General features: G+C 46.7%; 2 protein-coding genes across 8 annotated transcripts in view; one reads left to right on the top strand and one right to left on the bottom strand.

The window, feature by feature from the left end:
* The window catches only part of LOC110492709 (RNA-binding protein 10), a 122,072-nt gene extending 118,250 nt beyond the window's left edge, over positions 1-3,822 (top strand). For all 7 annotated transcript variants that reach the window (XR_016487062.1, XR_016487061.1, XM_090201666.1 and 4 more), the window contains 2 exons: positions 1,617-1,726; positions 2,248-3,822. Coding sequence is in view for 5 of the 7 variants with exons in the window: in XM_090201666.1 (XP_090057792.1) it covers positions 1,617-1,726; positions 2,248-2,338 (201 nt within the window). In the remaining 2 variants the exon portion in view is untranslated. The remainder of the gene's footprint in view (positions 1-1,616; positions 1,727-2,247) is intronic.
* A 1,439-nt stretch (positions 3,823-5,261) lies between these two features.
* On the bottom strand, positions 5,262-22,926 carry LOC110492710 (transketolase). Its single transcript, XM_036947823.2, has 13 exons — positions 22,517-22,926; positions 14,865-14,982; positions 14,198-14,311; positions 13,903-14,000; positions 13,391-13,582; positions 13,049-13,176; positions 12,339-12,535; positions 11,975-12,139; positions 10,875-11,031; positions 9,204-9,334; positions 8,941-9,121; positions 8,116-8,235; positions 5,262-7,861 (listed from the first exon to the last, which is right to left on the bottom strand). Exons 1-13 carry the CDS (start codon positions 22,621-22,623, stop codon positions 7,689-7,691), a joined length of 1,881 nt encoding a protein of 626 aa, XP_036803718.2. The 5' UTR covers positions 22,624-22,926; the 3' UTR covers positions 5,262-7,688.
* Between the last annotated feature and the right edge of the window lie 1,624 nt (positions 22,927-24,550).

Here is a 24,550-nt window from a genome sequence, read left to right as displayed (position 1 = left end):
TCATTTATGGCTCTAATCTGATAGTGTGGTGGTTGATGTCTAGTCTCCTTTATGGCTCTAATCTGATAGTGGTAGTGGGGTGGTTGATTTCTAGTCTCCTTTATGGCTCTAATCTGATTTTGGACGACGTCTTGTCTCCTTCATGGCTCTAATCTCATAGTGGTAGGGGGTGGCAGATGTCTAGTCTCCTTTATGGCTCTATTCTGATAGTGGTAGTGGGGTGGTAGATATCTAGTCTCCATTGTGGTTCTAATCTGATAGTGGTAGATGTCTAGTGAACTTTATGGCTCTATTCTGATAGTGGGGTGGTAGATTTCTAGTCTCCCTTATGGCTTTCATCTGATAGTGGTTGTGGGGTGGTAGATGTCTAGTCTCCATTGTGGCTCTAATCTTATAGTTGTAGTGGGGTGGTAGATGTCTAGTCTCCTTTATGGCTCTTATCTGATAGTGGTAGATTTCTAGTCTCCCTTATGGCTCTAATCTAATAGTTGGGTGGTAGATGTCTCATTTATGGCTCTAATCTGATAGTGTGGTGGTTGATGTCTAGTCTCCTTTATGGCTCTAATCTGATAGTGGTAGTGGGGTGGTTGATTTCTAGTCTCCTTTATGGCTCTAATCTGATTTTGGACGACGTCTTGTCTCCTTCATGGCTCTAATCTCATAGTGGTAGGGGGTGGCAGATGTCTAGTCTCCTTTATGGCTCTATTCTGATAGTGGTAGTGGGGTGGTAGATATCTAGTCTCCATTGTGGTTCTAATCTGATAGTGGTAGATGTCTAGTGAACTTTATGGCTCTATTCTGATAGTGGGGTGGTAGATTTCTAGTCTCCCTTATGGCTTTCATCTGATAATGGTTGTGGGGTGGTAGATGTCTAGTCTCCTTTATGGCTCTTATCTGATAGTGGGGTGGTAGATGTCTAGTCTCCTTTATGGCTCTAATCTGATTTTGGACAGTGTCTGGTCTCCTTTATGGCTCTAATCTGATAGTGGTAGTGGGGTGGTAGATGTCTAGTCTTCTTTATGGCTCTAATCTGATAGTGGTAGATGTCTAGTCACGTTTATGGCTCTAATCTGATAGTGGTAGATGTCTAGTCTCCCTTATGGCTCTAATCTGATAGTGGTAGTGGGGTGGTAGATTTCTAGTCTCCCTTATGGCTCTAATCTCATAGTGGTAGATCTCTCCAGGAACAGGGTTGAAGTTAAAACCTACAGGAGGGTCTCTCCATGAACAGGGTTGAAGTTAAAACCAACAGGAGGGTCTCTCTCCAGGAACAGGGTTGGATTTAAAACCCTACAGGAGGGTATCTCTCCAGGAACAGGGTTGGAGAGCCCTGCTCTACCGTGACCCTTCAGTCTTCTGATCATGCTCTGACTCCTAACCCCGTAGTCTTCAGATCATGCTCTGACTCCTAACCCTGTAGTCTTTATTCTGCATTAGGATCCCCATTAGCTGACCCCATGACAACAGCTAGTCTACACACAACAAGAGATATTAGACTATAGAGTTGGCATTAGAAGGCAGTCACACCGTTGACAGCACGAGACAAGAGGAGACAACAGTAAAATAACTGACATGTCACACATTTACAATTCAATTTCTTTGACCTCTAACCTCAGCAAAACCTGGAACAGAGGTCGTCTCAGCAGGAGGGGGGAGCTGCGGAGAGGAGGGAGAAAGGTCTCCCCACCGAACCACCAGACCCCAAGAAGAGGAAGTACAGCCCCCTGTAAGCACTGCTGTCTCCCACAGACACACACACACACACAGACAACACACAAACTTCCACACACAGACAACACACACACACAACACACACAAACACACACACACACAGACAACACACAAACTTCCACACACACAGACAACACACAAACTTCCACACACAGACAACACACACACACACACAGACACACACACACACACACAGACACACACACAGACAACACACAAACTTCCACACACAAACACACAACACACACACACACACAGACAACACACAAACTTCCACACATAACACATGTTCTCTCTCACTTCCTCTCTCTCTCCCTCTCACTTCCTCTCTCTCTCCTCTCTCTTTCACTTCACTTCCTCTCTCCCTCTCACTTCCTCTCTCTCCCTCTCACTTCCTCTCTCTCTCCTCTCTCTTTCACTTCACTTCCTCTCACTTCCTCTCTCTCTCCTCTCTCACTTCCTCTCTCTCCCCCTCACTTCCTCTCTCTCTCCCTCACTTCCTCCATCTCTCTGTAGTGATGGTACGGCAGGCAGTAGTCTAGGTGCCAGGATGCTGCAGGGAGGGGTGAAGAATGGCCTGCTGCTACGTAACATGCAAGTGGACTGACCTCTGACCCCTGACTGTTAACCCGCTCCAGGGTGAAGTTTCCCCTAGGTCTGTACAGATCTTGGATCAGCTTCCCCTTCCCGAATCCTAATCTATTTTTTTTTTTTTAATAAACACTTTTTACCACTTTTTCGTGGTATTCATTTGGTAGTTCGTTTCGTCGCTGCAACTCCCGTACGGACTCTGGAGAGGCGAAGGTCGAGAGCCACGCGTCCTCCGAAACACGACCCTGCCAAGCCGCACTGCTTCTTGACACAATGCCCACTTAACCCGGAAGCCAGCCGCACCAATGTGTTAGAGGAAACACCGTAACACCTGGCGACCTGGTCAGCGTGCACTGCGCCCGGCCCGCCACAGGAGTCGCTAGAGCACGATGAGACGAGGACATCCCTGCCGGACGAAACCTCCCCGAACGACACTGGGCCAATTGTGCGCCGCCTCATGGGCCTGCGACACAGCCTTGGATCGAACCCAGGTCTGTCGTGTCGCCGTAGACCGTTGCACCACTCAGGAGGCACCCGAATCCTAACCATTAGTGGGAAAATCGAATCGCTGCAGAGGAAGCCGATATATGACATCAACGCTATAGGAGATCAATATGGAGCTGACCAACAGCGGCACGCCACGGACGATAGAAAGGACATTTTTGATAACCACTGGCATAAACGATTCTCAACACATATGATATTATAAGCAATTTTACAATGGAAATAGGCCTTTAATCTGTTACATTCACTGATAACATTGACTCTACATTGAGATATTTGATGTGGAAACAAGTCTGTGACTTGGCGAACGGTAGTCCTTAATAAGAGCATTTACCCGTGATGTGGTGGTCCTCAGAACGGAAAAGGTTGGGAACCACTGGTCTATACATCACCCTTTGTTTGATTGGAAACGGTATGTAATTCTGTGAGAGTTTTATATTAATAGTTATCCATTAATACTTAACAAATAGGAAGACATTTCTGCTGTACTAGTGTCTGTGTTTTCATGGGCTCCACTCCAGTTCCCTGCAGCTAACCTGGGCGTATGGTCACCCGAGATGGCTTGAGCTGAGAAATGTGTTAAAGACTGCATTACAGAGAGAATCATGTGTTTTACTAGAGATAGCTTAGGAGTAGAACAATCCCTCGTTGTCTCTAAATCATCCTTGCAACTGGGAAACTAAGCCAGGGTGAGGTTAAGACAACAACCCTGTGTAGATAACGACAGGATGAACCCAGAGTGACTTATGATGGTCCTTGGTCTGCATGGGAGGGGTGGAACCAGCCATGACTAAGCATTCTTAGTGTCAGCTATATGAAGAACTCTGCATGTCTGTAAAAGGTTAGGCTGCTTGGCCCAACAATCAATACTGTGGGGTTGACTAGTCTGTCTGTAAAGGTTAGGCTGCTTGGCCCAACAGTCAATACTGTGGGGTTGACTAGTCTCATCATTGCAATAACTAATCAATATTAAATAAAGATGATTGTTTGAAGAAATGACCAAGTCTGTCTGTGTGAATTTCCATGACAATGCCTTTGATGCCATACAGAGAGAAAAGACAGTCTGAAATGCCACCCTCTTCCCTATATATAGGGCACTACTTTAGACCAGAGCCCTACGGAATCCTATTCCCTATATATAGGGCACTACTTTAGACCAGAGCCCTATATATAGGGCACTACTTTAGACCAGAGCCCTATTCCCTATATATAGGGCACTACTTTAGACCGGAACCCTATTCCCTATATATAGGGCACTACTTTAGACCAGAGCCCTATATATAGGGCACTACTTTAGACCAGAGCCCTACGGAACCCTATTCCCTATATATAGGGCACTACTTTAGACCAGAGCCCTACGGAACCCTATTCCCTATATATAGGGCACTAATTCAGACCAGATCCATATGGCACCCTGTTCCCTATATATAGGGCACTACTTCAGACCAGATCCATATGGCACCCTGTTCCCTATATATAGGGCACTACTTCAGACCAGATCCCTATGGCACTATGTATGGAATATGGTGCAGTTTGGGGCATAGACTGAGTGTCTGAAATGGTGCCTGTCTGACATTTCATTTATTTAACCAGGAAGTTAAGAACAAGTTCTAATTTACAAGGCGTTTCACACCTTCCCAATCCAGACACAGAAACACATGATTACATGGGGACTTCGTCAACATAATGTGGGATGTGATGGGTACATGGTTATTCTCTAAAGTTTGGAAACAAAAATCTCAAACATACAGCGGTTAAATGATTCCCCATAAACAGCTTAAGGTTTAAAACAAACATGTGAAAGCTTAGTTTCAATATGAGTGGGAATATGTCCATGATTAAAAACGAGAATAGAACTGAATCTATTAGAAAAGAAGTTGAGTTGAGATGCAGAAGCGTCTGGATCGTTAACTCAATAATCAATATGGACAGCGTCTGGATCGATAACTCAATAATCAATAGGGACAGCATCTGGTGCTGAAAGTGTAGTAATTTACTAACAGGGCCGTTGGAGCACTGAAAGGTCATTTCAGGGCCCTGTTGGAGCACTGAAAGGTCATTTCAGGGCCCCGTTGGAGCACTGAAAGGTCATTTTAGGGCCCCGTTGGAGCACTGAAAGGTCATTTTTCAACCTTTGTTTAACTAGGCAAGTCAGTTAAAAACTCATTCTTATTTACAATGACGGCCTAGGAACAGTCTTGTTCAGGGGCAGAACGACAGATTTGAACCTTGTCACCTTTCAGTTACTGGCCCAACGCTCTAACCACTAGGCTACTGCCAATGTTTGTCTATGGAGACTGCATGGCGGTGTGCTCGATTTTCTACACTTGTCAGCAACAGATAGAAGGGGTGTCCACACACACGTAGCATATTCAACATCCCTACACCTCAGGCCAAGTAAGCTGCCAATAAAACATTTTTACAAAGACAAGTAATATTGGGTCAGGTTTTTATTTCAGCATAACAACGGCAATGCAAACAAACCATGAGTTGAAACGGGCCTGGGAGCATCAGAGTAACACAGCAGCAGTAACAGACATGAAGAGATCAAGGTCAGATACCAACAGGTCAGGAGAACAGCATTTATAGCAGTTTAAATTCAGCTCTTCTGTAAGTCATTACAACTCTGGTCCGTCAAATGTGAATTCCCTGAACCAGTGAAAAACCATGTGAATTCCCTGAACCAGTGAAAAACCATGTGAATTCCCTGAACCAGTGAAAAACCATGTGAATTCCCTGAACCAGTGAAAAACCATGTGAATTCCCTGAACCAGTGAAAAACCATGTGAATTCCCTGAACCAGTGAAAAACCATGTGAATTCCCTGAACCAGTGAAAAACCATGTGAATTCCCTGAACCAGTGAAAAACCATGTGAATTCCCTGAACCAGTGAAAAACCATGTGAATTCCCTGAACCAGTGAAAAACCATGTGAATTCCCTGAACCAGTGAAAAACCATGTGAATTCCCTGAACCAGTGAAAAACCATGTGAATTCCCTGAACCAGTGAAAAACCATGTGAATTCCCTGAACCAGTGAAAAACCATGTGAATTCCCTGAACCAGTGAAAAACCATGTGAATTCCCTGAACCAGTGAAAAACCATGTGAATTCCCTGAACCAGTGAAAAACCATGTGAATTCCCTGAACCAGTGAAAAACCATGTGAATTCCCTGAACCAGTGAAAAACCATGTGAATTCCCTGAACCAGTGAAAAACCATGTGAATTCCCTGAACCAGTGAAAAACCATGTGAATTCCCTGAACCAGTGAAAAACCATGTGAATTCCCTGAACCAGTGAAAAACCATGTGAATTCCCTGAACCAGTGAAAAACCATGTGAATTCCCTGAACCAGTGAAAAACCATGTGAATTCCCTGAACCAGTGAAAAACCATGTGAATTCCCTGAACCAGTGAAAAACCATGTGAATTCCCTGAACCAGTGAAAAACCATGTGAATTCCCTGAACCAGTGAAAAACCATGTGAATTCCCTGAACCAGTGAAAAACCATGTGAATTCCCTGAACCAGTGAAAAACCATGTGAATTCCCTGAACCAGTGAAAAACCATGTGAATTCCCTGAACCAGTGAAAAACCATGTGAATTCCCTGAACCAGTGAAAAACCATGTGAATTCCCTGAACCAGTGAAAAACCATGTGAATTCCCTGAACCAGTGAAAAACCATGTGAATTCCCTGAACCAGTGAAAAACCATGTGAATTCCCTGAACCAGTGAAAAACCATGTGAATTCCCTGAACCAGTGAAAAACCATGTGAATTCCCTGAACCAGTGAAAAACCATGTGAATTCCCTGAACCAGTGAAAAACCATGTGAATTCCCTGAACCAGTGAAAAACCATGTGAATTCCCTGAACCAGTGAAAAACCATGTGAATTCCCTGAACCAGTGAAAAACCATGTGAATTCCCTGAACCAGTGAAAAACCATGTGAATTCCCTGAACCAGTGAAAAACCATGTGAATTCCCTGAACCAGTGAAAAACCATGTGAATTCCCTGAACCAGTGAAAAACCATGTGAATTCCCTGAACCAGTGAAAAACCATGTGAATTCCCTTCATCAGTGAAAAACCATGTGAATTCCCTTCATCAGTGAAAAACCATGTGAATTCCCTTCATCAGTGAAAAACCATGTGAATTCCCTTCATCAGTGAAAAACAAGGCCACGACAAGCAACAAGCAGTGGTTAGACACCATGCCGGCTCAATGAGAAACCAAGATGGCGGTGTGCCTGTAACCGTGCGATGGAGAAACAGAGGTGAGGACTGAATGAGCAGGTGGTTTGGAACAGTTAGAACACATGGAATGGAGAAAGGAAATAAAGACCCGGGAACCAACTGGAATGAAGAGCGATACAGAAAAATGGAACAGAAAATAAAGACCCCGGAACCAACTGGAATGAAGAGCGATGCAGAAAAATGGGTACAAAGGAAATCTGACAAATACACAATCTTCAATAGAAATGGAATAAAGGAGAAGGTGGAGAAAGGTTCAGGAAAGAGGTACGTCATTTCACACCTCAGACTGCAGAGGGAGGGGGTAACAGGCCAGAGGGAGGGGGGTGGGTGGGTGACAGGCCAGAGAGGGAGGGGGGGTGTGGGTGACAGGCCAGAGAGGGGGGGGGGGGGGGTGGGTGACAGGCCAGAGAGGGAGGGAGGGGGGGGGGGGTGACAGGCCAGAGAGGGAGGGAGGGGGGGTGACAGGCCAGAGAGGGAGGGAGGGGGGGTGACAGGCCAGAGAGGGAGGGAGGGGGGGTGACAGATGGTATGAGAGCAGAGAAGAGTTGTGGTTATCCCAAATGTCCCCCTATATAGTGCACTACTTTAAACCAGGGCCCATCGGCCGTCTCAGTTGGCGAAGGTCTGGCGCACGGCGTTGGCGATGTGTTTGGCGCTGATGCCGTACAGGTCCAGGAGCTCCTGAGGTTTTCCACTCCGGGGTATACGGTTCACCGCCAGGCGCGTCACCATGATACCAGGCTCCTCCCCCACCGCAGACAGCACCGCCTCCCCAAGACCACCTGGTGACAGAGGTAGAGGGGGGTTAGAACACAGGGCCCCTCCGAGGGGCCTCCCCAAGACCACCTGGTGTAGAGGGGGGTTAGAACACAGAGCCCCTCCGAGGGGCCTCCCCCAAGACCACCTGGTGACAGAGGTAGAGGGGGTTTAGAACACAGGGCCCCTCCGAGGGGCCTCCCCAAGGCCACCTGGTGACGAGGGGGGTTAGAACACAGAGCCCCTCCGAGGGGCCACGGTGAAAGACAAACAGACGTACCCTCTCTGTAGTGGTCCTCCACGGTGATGATTCTCCCTCCGGTGGCGCGGGCGCTCGACACGATGGTGGCGGCATCCAGGGGCTTGATGGTGAACGGGTCAATCACACGGATGTTCACTCCTACACACACACACACACACACACACACTAATGAGCCGTAATTCTTCCTCATCAAGTAGCATGTATTGTATCACTACAGTGATGTCGTGAACTACTTGGGCTTCAGAAAGAGCTGACCCATCAGAAACCAGTTAGTGGAAGAAAATAAAGTCTGAATTTGGATTGTAGTAAAAAACTAAAAAACTGCATTGAGACGACAACAACTGACTAGAATCAATATGTAACATCTCAGCTCTGGCTGTTGGACATTTAAGGAGTAAACGGTCAGTTTAGGTTGACTCCAGGCCACCAGGGGGCCGTGGTGTAATTCCCTGCCAGGCCACCAGGGGGCAGTGGTGTAATTCCCTGCCAGGGGGCCGTGGTGTAATTCCCTGCCAGGCCACCAGGGGGCAGTGGTGTAATTCCCTGCCAGGCCACCAGGGGGCAGTAGTGTAATTCCCTGCCAGGCCGCCAGGGGGCAGTGGTGTAATTCCCTGCCAGGCCGCCAGGGGGCAGTGGTGTAATTCCCTGCCAGGCCGCCAGGGGGCAGTGGTGTAATTCCCTGCCAGGCCGCCAGGGGGCAGTGGTGTAATTCCCTGCCAGGCCACCAGGGGGCAGTGGTGTAATTCCCTGCCAGGCCACCAGGGGGCAGTGGTGTAATTCCCTGCCAGGCCACCAGGGGGCAGTGGTGTAATTCCCTGCCAGGCCACCAGGAGAAGCTCTTACCCTCGCTGGCCAGCTGGTCAGCAGCAGTCAGAGCTTCATGCAGAGTCACTCCAGCTCCAATCACCGTCACCTGGTCGCTGTCGGACTGACGCAGCACCTTGGCCACACCCACCTCAAACTTCTCCTTGGGGTCGTAGATCACCTTTAGTTCTGGTCTGGTGATGCGGAGGAAACAGATTCCCTGGAACACACACAAGGCTTAGTTCACACTGCTCGCTTCCCCCCCCCCCGTCCCACCCGCTTTGGGAAAACTAGGTTCTGACCTTGGTGTTAGCAGCCAGCTCCACAGACCTCTCAGTGGAGACACCGTCACTGGGGTAGAACAGAGTGCATGTTGGGATAGCGCGAAACATGGCAATGTCTTCCAATGCCATCTGGGAGGGGCCATCCTCACCTGAGGACAGGAAGTAACGCAACAGGCATCAGTAAACATGAATATACACTAAACTCACATGCAGATGATCTGATATACCGGACCAACATTGAAAAATCAATAACCTCATTGTTAAAAATATTCAGAAGACTCAAAAATGTAAAAATGAAATCATGGGAATCGGAATCAGTCGTCCCTCTACAGCAATCTTTTAAGGGGACCACAAAACAATACTAGTGATTAGTGACAATTAAATTCATTCCATTAATTAATATTAAATCTTACAGGCAGAAGAAACCTCTAGAACCTAAGGTTTTAGTATTTATGTTCAGTAACACCATGTACACCCCCTGAAGACATTAAAGTATATTATAGTGGCCTCCCGGGTGGTGCTGTGGTCTAAGGCACTGCATCGGTTCGAGGCCAGGCTCTGTCGCAGCCAGCCGCGACCGGGGCACAATTGGCCCAGGGGCTCGGGACGGTTTGGCTGGCAGGGATGTCCTCGTCTCATCGTGCTCTAGCGACTCCTGTGGCGGGCCGGGCGCAGTGCACGCTGACACGGTCGCCAGGTGTTACGGTGTTTCCTCCGACACATTGGTGCGGCTGGCTTCCGGGTTAAGTGGGCATTGTGTCAAGAAGCAGTGCGACTAGGTTGGGTTGTGTTTCGGAGGACGCATGGCTCTAGACCGTCGCCTCTCCAGAGTCCTTATGGGAGTTGCAGTGATGAGACAAGACTAACTACCAATTGGATACCACAAAATTGGGGAAAATAAATATAAGTTTATAACAGAAAATATGGGCAAATATAACTCAGAATAAAAAGTCTGGCTTCCGGAGGGCAGCTTGACAATTGATTTTCAGTGGAGAGACCTCGCGCCCCCGCACCCCCACTTTAGTGGAGAGAGACCACGCGCCCCCACTTTAGTGGAGAGAGACCACGCGCCCCCGCACCCCCACTTTAGTGGAGAGAGACCCCGCGCCCCCACTTTAGTGGAGAGAGACCACGCGCCCCGCACCCCCACTTTAGTGGAGAGAGACCACGCGCCCCCACTTTAGTGGAGAGAGACCACGCGCCCCCACTTTAGTGGAGAGAGACCACGCGCCCCCACTTTAGTGGAGAGAGACCACGCGCCCCCACTTTAGTGGAGAGAGACCACGCGCCCCCACTTTAGTGGAGAGAGACCACGCGCCCCCACTTTAGTGGAGAGAGACCACGCGCCCCCACTTTAGTGGAGAGAGACCACGCGCCCCCACTTTAGTGGAGAGAGACCACGCGCCCCCACTTTAGTGGAGAGAGACCACGCGCCCCCGCACCCCCACTTTAGTGGAGAGAGACCACGCGCCCCCGCACCCCCACTTTAGTGGAGAGAGACCACGCGCCCAGCACCCGCACTTTAGTGGAGAGAGACCACGCGCCCCGCACCCGCACTTTAGTGGAGAGAGACCACGCGCCCAGCACCCGCACTTTAGTGGAGAGAGACCACGCGCCTCGCACCCCCACTTTAGTGGAGAGAGACCACGCCCTGTGGTGGGAAAATGGGTGAGATGAGACAGTACTGACCGATAGAGACTCCACAGTGTGACCCCGCCAGGTTGATGTTAGACTCTGAGACAGCGGCCATTCTGATATGGTCGTAAGCCCGGGACAGGAAGGCAGCGAAGGTGCTGGCGAACGCCACCGTGCGGTCCCGTGTGGCACAGCCGATCGCCACGCTCACCTACACAGAAAATAGATTTTTTAAATTATTTTTTAAAATGTGGATAATTTATAATTTTTTGCATTGTAATTCCAGAAAATGTCAATATATCTGACAATAAAAGTGGATGGATAAATGGTAAACAGTTGGACAGACGACCAGGGTGACCTGGACAGACGACCAGGATGACCTGGACAGACGACCAGGATGAGTACCGCGCTGACCAGCTGGCAGGGGACTCAACACTACCGACATGTTTCAAGCAGACCACCATAGACCCTGCAACGTAACAATCTAACTGACTATCGCTCCGTAACACTTGCATCTGTAACCACAAAAGGCTGGTCATGACTCACGTCGACCCCCCCCCCACATCAATTCACCCCAACAGAAGACTTCCCCCTCGGGAGGCTGTAAATATTTGTCTTGGGCCCTCAGATCCTCTATAAGTCCTACAGCTGCACCATTGAGAGCATCTGGACTGGCTGCGTCACTGCTTGGCCTCCCTGCCATCCAGGACCTCTATACCAGGCTGTGTTAAAGGATGGGCCCGTTTCCAACAATGCAGTTAGTCTACACCGGTGGTCTAAGAAGAACATGCCAAATTAAACGTGATCATTCTGACAGCAGAACCAATATTATGGGGCCTGAAGAGCCAATCAGGACATGTGGGTACTTTTGAGAAGGCCTTCGGGGTATGCAAGTCCAGTTTAGTCCTCGTCTCTACACCACCCCCCCCCTTCAGCGATGAAGCACTCTACGAAGAGTCCAGGGTAGACCACATTATCATTCAGGGTAGAGCACATTATCATACACCCTCTCCCCCTCACCATGTTCAGGGTAGACCACATTATCATTCAGGGTAGACCACATTATCATACACCCTCTCCCCCTCACCATGTTCAGGGTAGACCACATTATCATTCAGGGTAGACCACATTATCATACACCCTCTCCCCCTCACCATGTTCTGTTCAGCGATGAAGCACTCTACGAAGCGTTCAGGGTAGGCCTTGTGGAACATCTCAGAGAAGGTAGAGTTCTTCATGTCAGCGTCCAGAGCTACCACCCTCGGACTGGACTGACCCAGTTTAGCCAGGGCCACGCCATACGCCTTACGAGTAGCCACCTGGGGAGGAGAGAAAGGTAGACAGGAAGTGTTACCCAGGAGCCTACAGCTAAACATGTCAGAGGGGTCAGAGGGGGACGTGTCCCTGATATTGTAGGCAGGTGAGAGGTCAGCTGTGTGTGTGTAACTTGTCACCAGTCTTCTAGTAAGAAGGGCTAGGCAGGGTGAAAGGTGAGAGGTCAGCGGTGTGTGTGTGTACCTTGTCTCCGATCTTGTAATTGGGAGGGCTAGGCAGGGTGATTGGTGAGAGGTCAGCGGGAGCAGTATCTTCGTTAGGTAGCTCGGGGCAGATGGTCTTGTTGGGGTTTTGAATCTGAGACTCTAAGTCTTTAATGGTCTCCTCGGCCCGGTCCTTGGGCATGGGCTTCCCATGCCAGTTATCCGTGTTCTCTATGCCTGGAGGAGGGAGATGGGTCAACAGGTAATTTACCGCATCAGGGAAATGTTTATATTATTTATCTAGACTGTTATATTATCTAGTAAACTATCTAGAGACCATTAGACTGTTATATTATCCAGTAAACTCACTACACTATCTAGAGACCATTAGACTGTTATATTATCTAGTAAACTCACTAGAGACCATTAGACTGTTTGTTATATTATCTAGTAAACTCACTAGAGACCATTAGACTTATATTATCTAGTAAACTATCTACACTATCTAGAGACCATTATATTATCTAGTAAACTGACTATCTAGAGATCATTAGACTGTTGCAACCAGAGCCATCAGTCTAAATACAACCTGTGGTATTGCAGTATTGGGTGTATTCATTAGCACAACATTGCAAAAACATTCTTCAAAATGAAAACTATAATTTCTTATTGGACAAGTTCAGGTTAGTCCCTTCTGGGTCTTGGCCCGTTTACTTCCTGGTTTAATATGCCCCTCCCATCTCCATCTACCTTTGAGTCCTCTGCCCTTGAAGGTCTTGGCGACGATCATAGTGGGTTTCCCCTTCACCTGCTGGGCCTGCCACAGAGCTTTACACAGCTCCTCAACGTCATGACCATCCACCACATACGTGTTCCACCTGGATAAGGAGAAAGACCGGGTTAGACACGCAACAGGCCGACCCTGGTCGAAAAGAGAAAAACGATGGTAGGAGGAGATTTGGGACGAGGAACCAGATGAGAGATGTGAGGAAGAGCTATAAAGAAGAAGACCGGTGGAGGGGTACCGACCCGAACAAGAAGAGAGCAAGAGGTGCAAGAGAGGAACGAAGGAGAAGAGGGAGGGGTACCGACCCGAACGCTTCGCAGCGTCTACGGTAGACGTCCATGTCGTGTTTGAGAGGAGCAGCTTCACTCTGTCCCAGGCGGTTAGCGTCGATAACAGCCACCAGGTTATCCAGGTTGTAGTGGGAACCAAACGCCATGGCTTCCCAGACAGCCCCCTCTGAACACTCCCCATCACCCATCATGCAGTACACACGGTAACTAGGGACACATAAAAAAAATGGAAATATAACTATTGTAAACTACAAGGTAACTTTGGGCGCTCTGCTCTACAACACATTTCCTTCTCATAGAACGCATGATGTCACAGGCAGAGCGAGAGACCGTGCTGAGAGAGTACGCTTTTATCTGTGTTAAAGCAACCAACAAGGCCTTCCAGTACATTCTGCTGAACACAAGGCAGTTTGAAACTGTTAACACCCGGTCGGAGTGACCTTTGAACTTCCCGGAACATCACTGCATGGGTGAGAGGTGCATTGTGGGATATCGTTACGGCGCCGGAGGATGTGCGTCTGTTGTACCTGGACTTGTCGAAGTGTTTCCCGGTGTAGGCCATCCCGCAGGCGGCCCCAAGCCCCTGTCCCAGAGACCCCGTTGCCACGTCAACAAACTCCAGTTTCTGCAGAACAGTTGAAGTTAGTCAAACCTGGGCCATGTTCATTAGGGCATGAAAACGCTTCAAAACATTGTTTCTTAGTGACAAGTCCAGGTAGTCTCTCTCCCGTTTATCAGTTCTGTTTTGAGCCTAACGAAAAACTCTTCAATGGGGTTAAAGGTCACATACAGTTATGGGGTCAGGGGTTACGGGTTACTTACGGGTGTGGGGTGACCCTCCAGGTCAGAGTCTATCTTCCTAAGGTTAATCAGGTCAGCCTCCTTCACAAAGCCCGCCTCTGCCCAGGCAGCGTACAGGATTGGTGCAGCATGACCCTGGAGGAAAACAGCACAAGACTCAGAGGGTGCTTGGGAAATGTAGTGCAATTGAAAGAACAGACATGTGAACTGCGTGTGCGTAGAGCGTATAGCCGCCCGACAAAAAATATTGGTCGACTGATCTGATCTATCGACCAAACGATTTTAAAACACATTTTTCCATATATATATATATATATATTTTTTTTTAAATGACTTTCATACAGCATAGCAAAGACTAAAAACAGCAGAATGTGATATTGTTTATGAAACTCAAACAAGCAGGATCTGTCTTATTCCAATAGAGATGACTTATAAAGCCAGGCACATTTAACAGGCTATTGATTATAGACCTAATTAAGTTGTAGTATCCTCTCAATTTTCTTAAGACAACTAAGTCCTGGGCTGTTTTCTCGTCTCCTAAAACGCTGTTGCTGCCTCCGCCACATTGTTCTCAACACCAATAGGCTGGTTAACTTTGCTATTATGCACACAGCAACATGGCCGTGGAAAAAGGCACCAGTTCAACAGCGTACAGACGGGTCCTAGTCGAGTGTGAACGCAGCCTCACCTTGGAAAGTACGAAGCGGTCGTTGCACTGGTTGCGTGGGTCGGTGGCTTTGTAACGCATCGTGTGGAAGAACAGCACGGACATCAGCTCTGCGGCACTGCAACATGTGGTGGGGTGACTGGAAACAGGGTGAGATCAAGAGAGGATGAGGAGAGGGACGAGCGAGAGAGAAGGGGACGGGGGAGAGAGGGACGAGCCCGGCAGAGAGAGAGAGGGGACAGGGGGAGAGAGGGAGGGACGAGCCCGGCAGAGAGAGAGAGAGGGGACAGGGGGAGAGAGGGAGGGACGAGCCCGGCAGAGAGAGAGGGGACAGGGGGAGAGAGGGAGGGACGAGCCCGGCAGAGAGAGAGAGGGGACAGGGGGAGAGAGGGAGGGACGAGCCCGGCAGAGAGAGAGAGGGGACAGGGGGAGAGAGGGAGGGACGAGCCCGGCAGAGAGAGAGAGGGGACAGGGGGAGAGAGGGAGGGACGAGCCCGGCAGAGAGAGAGAGGGGACAGGGGGAGAGAGGGAGGGACGAGCCCGGCAGAGAGAGAGAGGGGACAGGGGGAGAGAGGGAGGGACGAGCCCGGCAGAGAGAGAGAGGGGACAGGGGGAGAGAGGGAGGGACGAGCCCGGCAGAGAGAGAGAGGGGACAGGGGGAGAGAGGGAGGGACGAGCCCGGCAGAGCGAGAGAGAAGGGACAGGCATTGAGGCAGGTTGTCAGTAACAGTTGACTTCAAAAGCAGCTGTTAAATTGGGAACCCACTCACATGCATGTTACCCAGTCACACTGCATGTTACCCAGTCACACTGCATGTTACCCAGTCACACTGCATGTTACCCAGTCACACTGCATGTTACCCAGTCACACTGCATGTTACCCAGTCACACTGCATGTTACCCAGTCACACTGCATGTTACCCAGTCACACTGCATGTTACCCAGTCACACTGCATGTTACCCAGTCACACTGCATGTTACCCAGTCACACTGCATGTTACCCAGTCACACTGCATGTTACCCAGTCACACTGCATGTTACCCAGTCACATTCTGAGGATCTGTATTAAAATGTTCACCTGACAGTTACACAGAAATAAAAAACAAACCATTAAAAGACAGTTAGTTCATAAGGAAATGATTCAATTGAAAACCCATTAGGCCTTAGATCTATGGATTTCAAAGAGACGGGGAACAACACCTGACACCTCCGTGGCATTGAGTTGATCAGGCTGTTGATTGTGGAATGTTGTCCCACTCCTCTTCTATTGGACTGGAACATCCGGTCCGACACTTCAATCCCAGAGCATCCCACACATGCTCAAATGTTGAGATGTCTGGTGAGTATGCAGGCCATGGAAGACCTGGGACATGTTCAGCATCCAGGAAGTGTGTTTAGATCCTTGCGACACGTGCATTATCATGCTGAAACGTGAGGTAATGGCGGCGGACGAATGGCACAAAAATTGATCTCGGGATCTCATCGCGGTCTCTCCATTCAAATTGCCATCAATGAAATTGTGTTTGTAGCTTATGCCTGCCCATACCCCCACCGTCACGGGGTACAAAGTTGACATCAACAAACTGCTCGCCCACACAACGTCTGTCCGGTAGTCGAAACCGGATTCATCTGTGAAGAGCAGACTTCTCCAGCGTGCCAGTGGCCGTCGAAGGTGAGCATTTGTTCACTGAAGTCAGTTACGACACCGAACTGCAGTCAGGTCAAGACCCATGTGAGGACGACGAGCACACAGATGACAGTTTGTGCAGTAATTCTTCAGCTGAGCAAACCCAGTTTAAATCAGCAGTCCATGTGTCTGGTCTCAGACCATCCCGCAGGTGAAGAAGCCGGATGTGGAGGACCTGGGCTGGCGTGGTTACACGTGGTCTGCATTTGTGATGATTTTAGATTTACTGTCAAATTCTCTAAAACTACACTGTGGCGGCTTATGGTAGAGAAAATAACATTTAATGATATGCAACAGCTCTGGTGAACATTCCTGCAGTCCAACTCCCTCAACATCTGTGGAATCATGCATTTCAAAAACTGCACATTTTAAGAGTGTCTTTTCATGCTCCCCGGCACAAGGTGCACCTGTGTAATGATCATTCTGTTTAATCAGCTTCTCGATATGCCACACCTGTCAGGTGGCTGGATTATCTTGGCAAAGGAGGAATGCTCACTAACAGGGACGTAAACACATTTGTGCAACAAAAAAAAATGAAATCTTTGTGTACGGAATATTTCAGGGATCTTTTATTTCAGCTCATGAAACACTTACCATGTTACGTCTATATTTTTTGTTTAGTAACCCCCCCCCCCCCCCCCAGTGCCTCCCAGGGGTCTCAGAAACAGTCATTAAACTCAATGATCTCCCTTCGGTCAGGTGATCAGTACCTCCCAGGGGTCTCAGAAACAGTCATTAAACTCAATGGTCTCCTTTCGGTCAGGTGATCAGTACCTCCCAGGGGTCTCAGAAACAGTCATTAAACTCAATGGTCTCCCTGCGGTCAGGTGATTAGTGCCTCCCAGGGGTCTCAGAAACAGTCATTAAACTCAATGGTCTCCCTTCGGTCAGGTGATCAGTGCCTCCCAGGGGTGGAAAGCACTATAAAAACGTAATACCTAATGATTCACCCTTCATGGGGCGGCAGGTTGGTTCAAGCGTTGGACTTGTAACCGAAAGGTTGCAAGATTGAATCCCCGAGCTGACAAGGTAAAAATCTGTCTTTCTGCCCCTGAACAAGGCGGTTAACCCACCGTTCCCCTGAACAAGACAGTTAACCCACCGTTCCCTGGTAGGCCGTCATTGTAAATAAGAATTTGTTCTCAACTGACTTGCCTCGTAAAATAAAAGGTACAATTAAAAATAACATGGGCTTTGGAATGGGCAGGCCTTGTTCAGGGGCAGAAAGACAGATTTTTACCTTGTCAGCTCGGGGGATTCAATCTTACACCACTGACATATGTACGTTGGAGAAGCCTATTAGACCATAGCCTTGCCACGTCATTTCCCCAGCGTTGCAAATAACACTGCTCTGTGACGTGTGTGTGTGTGTGTGAGGCCTGTTAAAGCGATTGGAATCACGAGACTTCACTTAAGCATCTACTGTCTATTCATTTCTGCCAGGCTCCCTCAGTCCTCTGCAACACTGGGTGTATTGTTGGTGAATGTGAACATGGTTCTCTCTGCTCCATCTCCATCAGTTTCTTGTTCTAGATATCAGGTTCTCTCTCCTCCATATCCATTAGGACCTTTTAGAATGTTGCGTGCAAGAGCCTGTTGAATCAACCAATCAGAGCGTCGCTTAGACAAATTACTTAAAAGGAGAAGCAGCCGTCCTGAATTGGTTAAATCTGGAATATCCACCCCCGAGGACCTGGTGTTCAGAGAATCCTGAATTGGTCAAATCTGGAACATCCACCCCCGAGGACCTGGTGTCCCTGGGCGAGTTCAAAAAGGTAAAACCGATGAACAGGTTGAGACAATTAGTTGTTTCATGTAAGGAATCGTGGTCTACTTCAAAAACACACAATCCACTGTCTGCTGTTGTAGTTGTGCGGTTGCCAGTTTGTCTTAAATTGTTTTTTAAATTCCAGCCCGTCCCCGCAGGAGGCCTTGTCTGATGCCAGGAGATCACTGTAAATAAGAAGGTTCGTAATTGACTAGCCTGGCTAAATAAAATTGGTTAAAAGTGCACTAGATAGGGAATAGGGTGTCATTTGGAACAAACAGTAGTAGCCATCTAATGCAACAAAACTCTTAGAACCACACCATGTCATCATTAAGACTACAACAGCATGTCATCATTAAAACTACAACACCATGTCATCGTTAAGACTACAACACCATGTCATCGTTAAAACTACAACAGCATGTCATCGTTAAGACTACAACAGCATGTCATCGTTAAGACTACAACAGCATGTCATCGTTAAGACTACAACAGCATGTCATCGTTAAGACTACAACAGCATGTCATCGTTAAGACTACAACAGCATGTCATCGTTAAAACAACAGCATGTCATCGTTAAGACAACAGCATGTCATCGTTAAGACAACAGCATGTCATCGTTAAGACAACAGCATGTCATCGTTAAGACAACAGCATGTCATCGTTAAGACAACAGCATGTCATCGTTAAGACAACAGCATGTCATCGTTAAGACAACAGCATGTCATCGTTAAGACAACAGCATGTCATCGTTAAAACAGCATGTCATCGTTAAAACAGCATGTCATCGTTAAAACAACAGCATGTCATCGTTAAGACTACAACAGCATGTCATCGTTAAGACTACAACACCATGTCATCGTTAAGACAACACCATGTCATCGTTAAGACTACAACAGCATGTCATCGTTAAGACTACAACAGCATGTCATCGTTAAGACTACAACAGCATGTCATCGTTAAGACAACAGCATGTCATCGTTAAGACAACAGCATGTCATCGTTAAGACAACAGCATGTCATCGTTAAGACAACAGCATGTCATCGTTAAGACAACAGCATGTCATCGTTAAGACAACAGCATGTCATCGTTAAGACAACAGCATGTCATCGTTAAGACAACAGCATGTCATCGTTAAGACAACAGCATGTCATCGTTAAGACAACAGCATGTCATCGTTAAGACAACAGCATGTCATCGTTAAAACAACAGCATGTCATCGTTAAAACAACAGCATGTCATCATTAAAACAGCATGTCATCATTAAAACAACAGCATGTCATCATTAAAACAACAGCATGTCATTAAAACAGCATGTCATTAAAACAACAGCATGTCATTAAAACAACAGCATGTCATTAAAACAACAGCATGTCATTAAAACAACAGCATGTCATCGTTAAAACTACAACAGCATGTCATCATTAAAACTACAACAGCATGTCATCATTAAAACTACAACAGCATGTCATCATTAACTACAACAGCATGTCATCATTAAAACAGCATGTCATCATTAAAACTACAACAGCATGTCATCATTAAAACTACAACAGCATGTCATCGTTAAGACTACAACAGCATGTCATCGTTAAGACTACAACAGCATGTCATCGTTAAGACAACAGCATGTCATCGTTAAGACAACAGCATGTCATCGTTAAGACAACAGCATGTCATCGTTAAGACAACAGCATGTCATCGTTAAGACAACAGCATGTCATCGTTAAGACAACAGCATGTCATCGTTAAGACAACAGCATGTCATCGTTAAGACAACAGCATGTCATCGTTAAGACAACAGCATGTCATCGTTAAAACAACAGCATGTCATCATTAAAACAGCATGTCATCATTAAAACAGCATGTCATCATTAAAACAGCATGTCATCATTAAAACAGCATGTCGTCATTAAAACAGCATGTCATTAAAACAACAGCATGTCATTAAAACAACAGCATGTCATTAAAACAACAGCATGTCATTAAAACAACAGCATGTCATTAAAACAACAGCATGTCATCGTTAAAACTACAACAGCATGTCATCATTAAAACTACAACAGCATGTCATCATTAAAACTACAACAGCATGTCATCATTAAAACTACAACAGCATGTCATCATTAACTACAACAGCATGTCATCATTAAAACAGCATGTCATCATTAAAACAGCATGTCATCATTAAAACTACAACAGCATGTCATCATTAAAACTACAACAGCATGTCATCATTAAAACTACAACAGCATGTCATCATTAAAACAGCATGTCATCATTAAAACAGCATGTCATCATTAAAACAGCATGTCATCATTAAAACAGCATGTCATCATTAAAACAACAGCATGTCATCATTAAAACTACAACAGCATGTCATCGTTAAAACTACCACACCATGCTGTTCAACCATTTACCTCCAAGCAGTTCTTCCAGTGACTGAAACCTGCTGAAATTAACAAGTTTAGACAAAGTTCCCATTTATTATCACCCCTTTAAATAAATATCATATTTTGAGCGTTTAGGTTAGGTCTAAAGCGGGTTTGATTTTCAGCGCACACAATCCAAAGAGCTATAGTAAGTATCAAGTCTTCAGCCACCGTGATCCTACAGTATGAGAATGGGTTAGTCTAGTGAGTTATGACCAGGCCTGAAATACCCCTGCTTGTTCTGATAGACTGAAATAAACCAGATCAACCAGGGAAGGTTATTAGTTTCTCTGTGAGCAACTGACTGAAAACCAGGAAGTTATCAATAACCAGTAGGTCTCCGTGATTCAAACGTGTTCCCTTTCCTGGACAATGAATTAAGTCTTGGGCGATATACTGGGATATTTAAACATTGTTTTATTGAAATTTTAACTAAGCATACCTTATGATTTAATACCATCTTTTGTATTATAAATTATAAATTATTTGTGGGTGCTATGCCACTGCTTATTGGTAACTCTAAAATGTGGTAAAAAAATATATCCAGCTCTGGGCTCCAGCTAAGCATTTGGTTTGCTAACTTGCTAGTAGCTAAGTGGCTAAATCAAGCTTCTTTGATACAACAAAGACAAATCAAGTCTCTCCTGGAGCAAGAGCCATGTTGCCTCTTTTTTTTTTTAAAGAAAGAGTAGCCCTTGTGCACACCACGTGAATTCATGACAGTAAGGAGGAAGTTGTACAAGGAAATAGTCTGTTATAAACTCAGGAGCCAAGTAGGCCTCCTTTATGGTTCCTCCAACTGTTAGCCTGTGGGTGACTTGGCTGCCACAACTTGAAATAAAAAAATAAAAAAAATGTGCCCAAAAGTTGTGCACTAGACTACATAGGGAATAGGGTGCAGTTTGGGACAACCCACATTAGTACAGTGACCCTTTATTCTCCACCCCAGACACTTTCCAAAGGTCATATTGAGAAAGAACTGCTTCTATGGTGTGGCAATAAACCTCAGAAAAATCAAATAAAATCGATTTGTCTGAAATATTGCCCCGTTTTGCACAATAGTTTAATAACGTTTAATACACAGTAGTTGTGCAATGAGAGGCGAACCCTCTGCCCCGTCTTCATTCAGGTCAATGTCCCTATTGTCCTGCGGGTTAAAAACTGGAGCAGCAGAGACGGGCCATGACGATGCACATTTAACGTTTGAAGCGAGTTTGTGCGAGTCAAAGGGCATTTCTACACACACACACACGCACCTCAACACGTCACTAGGTGGTGATCTGAACCGTGTGTCTGCAGCTTTAAACTAAAGACTGAAAGCAAGTGACTTAACGTTGCTAAAAATATAATAATAAATATTCAACACGGGTATGATGCCAGTTATAAGTCATCTAGATTATAGTTTATCAAAATGTACTAACATTAAAATAACCGCGTGCATCGACATTTACCGTCATTCAAACGATGTCCGTTTAGTTTGTAATGAATCACTGACGCAGATTCCTAGTTAGCAATGTTATCTACTTTAGCTACCCAGGTAATGTAGTACACCCCACGTTAAAATACCACTAGAATACTTCTTAAAAACCAAAAATAACACCTGAAGGGAACCGGTCTATTTATCGAACTAAAACCAACGATAAACCCGCCTGCGTGGAAATAATCCACACGTGTAACACCGGTCCAGAAAGACACGGTTCAATGTCATCTAGTTTAAACTACTTACATTACTCAACATTCAAAACCCTATTTCTGATCACTTTAATCTAAATAAAGAACCGTACCCGGAGTTGGAGGCGCATGTTGCCTTGACCGAGTTGATCCGTAACTTGTTAGCGATGTCTTTCAGGCCCTGCAGTGTCTTCTCGTCCGGTTTATGGTAGCTCGCCATGGTGGAGGCACGGTAACGGAGCGGACACCGGCTGGGAAATAACTAACACGGCTATTTGAAGAGCTGCACAGCTTCTCCCCGGGTGTCGGTTGAAGATAAATGGATTAAACCAGTGTATCAACCGTGCGAGCTACCAGAGGACTGAATGAACGGTGGAACCGGAGGAGAAACGACGTAAACGAAGAGAGGAAACGGAAGAGAGAGGCGTCTTTATGTGCACTCTCCGCGGACACGCCCACTGGAGTCACCCATTGGAGGAAAACAGGTCGCGCAACTTGTGGAGGCATTCGTTTTGCCAGACACGGCTTGCAACCTGAGACACTAGGCCAGACACTAGGCCAGACACTAGGCCAGACACTAGGCCACTAGCCCAGACACTAGGCCAGACACTGGTTGTAACCTGAGAGACACCAGGCCAGACCCGGATTGTAACCTGAGAGACACCAGGCCAGACACGATTTGTAACCTGAGAGACACAAGGCCAGACTCTAGGCCAGACTCTAGGCCAGACACCAGGCCAGACTCTAGGCCAGACACCAGGCCAATCAACCAGGGATTCAAGTGTCATGTTTCAATGTCACGTGCACAAGAACAGTGAAATGCCTTTCTTGCAATCTCTGAATGAGCGTTTCCCAAACTCGGTCCTCCGGAGGGGTGCACGTTTGGGTTTTTGCCCTGACACTACACAGCTGATTCAAATAATCAAAGCGTGATGATTAGTTTATTATTTGAATTGTTAGGTCAAAAACCCAAACGTGCACCCCTTGGAGTCCAGAGGACCGAGTTTGGAAAACCTGCTCTTAACCCAACAATGCAGTAATGCCCTCTAGCAACACAACCGACGCGTGCGCAACTATGGGGCAAAACATACTGGCTAGTTTAGAGTGTTTTGTTGTTGACAACATGTAAACTATATTTTGTCTCCAATGTATATTAAAAACAGAAATACATTTGCACAAATCAAATCGTATTTGTCACATGCACCCAATACGACAGGTATATAGACCTTACAGTGAGATGCTCACGAGCCCTAAACCAACAACGCAGTTCCAGAAAAATACCTACAAAAAAAAGCAATGCAAAAAAAGTCACAAGTAATTAAAGAGCAGCGGTAAAATAACAACAGAGAGGCTATGGGTACAGATTCAATGTGCGGGGGGGGGGGCACCGGTTAGTCGCGGTAATATGTACATGTAGGTAGAGTTATTATTAACGTGACTATGAATAGATAATAACAGTAGCCGCAGTTTAAGGGGGTTAGCATCCATTTGATGATCTGTTCAGGAGTCTTATGGCTTCAAGCTGTTTAGAAGCCTCTTGGACCTAGACTTTTATTATTTATTTAACCTTTCACTAGGCAACTTGGCGCTCCGGTACCGCGTCGGTTGTGTGTCGCTAGACGACCCCCTCTATGGATTACCGCATTGTTGGGTTAAGAGCAGGGATTCAAGCTCTTCAAATACCCGTTGCTATTTATTTACCAACCGGTCTCCAATACTTTAACATAGTCCACAATGTGCTCCTTTGTCTTGCTCACGTTGAGGGACAGGTTATTGTCCTGGCACCACACTGCCAGGTCTCTGATCTCCATATAGACTGTCTCGTCCTTCTCAGTGATCAGGCTGACACTGTTGTGTCATCGGCAAACTTAACACAATGAACAATTGTCTAAAATACATTGTTACACAGGAAATTGGCCAGGGTTAACAAGTGTTCATTTTCTTGGTGTTACATTTGAAGTGTTAAGAGGTGTTGTTTTTACACCCTCTGTGCTAATATAAGTCCCAGGTGAGAGTACAGAGGTTGGGCGGTGGCACTGAGCAATGTTGATTGAGCTTTCGGTTTTAACTTGACACTTCATCCGCTGCTAGGGCAGCAGTGATTGGGCAGCAGTCATAGGGCAGCAGTGATTGGGCAGCAGTCATAG

Source organism: Oncorhynchus mykiss, chromosome 16 (genome assembly GCF_057628025.1).
Source record: "Oncorhynchus mykiss isolate SJ-2025 chromosome 16, ASM5762802v1, whole genome shotgun sequence".
In the NCBI taxonomy this organism is placed as follows: Eukaryota; Metazoa; Chordata; class Actinopteri; order Salmoniformes; family Salmonidae; genus Oncorhynchus; species Oncorhynchus mykiss.
Note: the sequence above shows the minus strand (reverse complement) of the source record. Positions and strands in the feature narration are given on the sequence as shown.

What these genes read in the sequence shown, in the direction of transcription:
- LOC110492710 (XM_036947823.2), bottom strand. Translation starts at nt 22,623, where the DNA reads ATGGCGAGCTACCATAAACCGGACGAGAAGACACTGCAGGGCCTGAAA. An exon ending in AGCTGGCTGCTAACACCAAG is followed by an intron (nt 9,122 to 9,203) that starts GTCAGAACCTAG and finishes TGTGTGTTCCAG; the next exon opens with GGAATCTGTTTCCTCCGCAT. An exon ending in TGACCAGCTGGCCAGCGAGG is followed by an intron (nt 8,236 to 8,940) that starts GTAAGAGCTTCT and finishes GTGTGTGTGTAG; the next exon opens with GAGTGAACATCCGTGTGATT.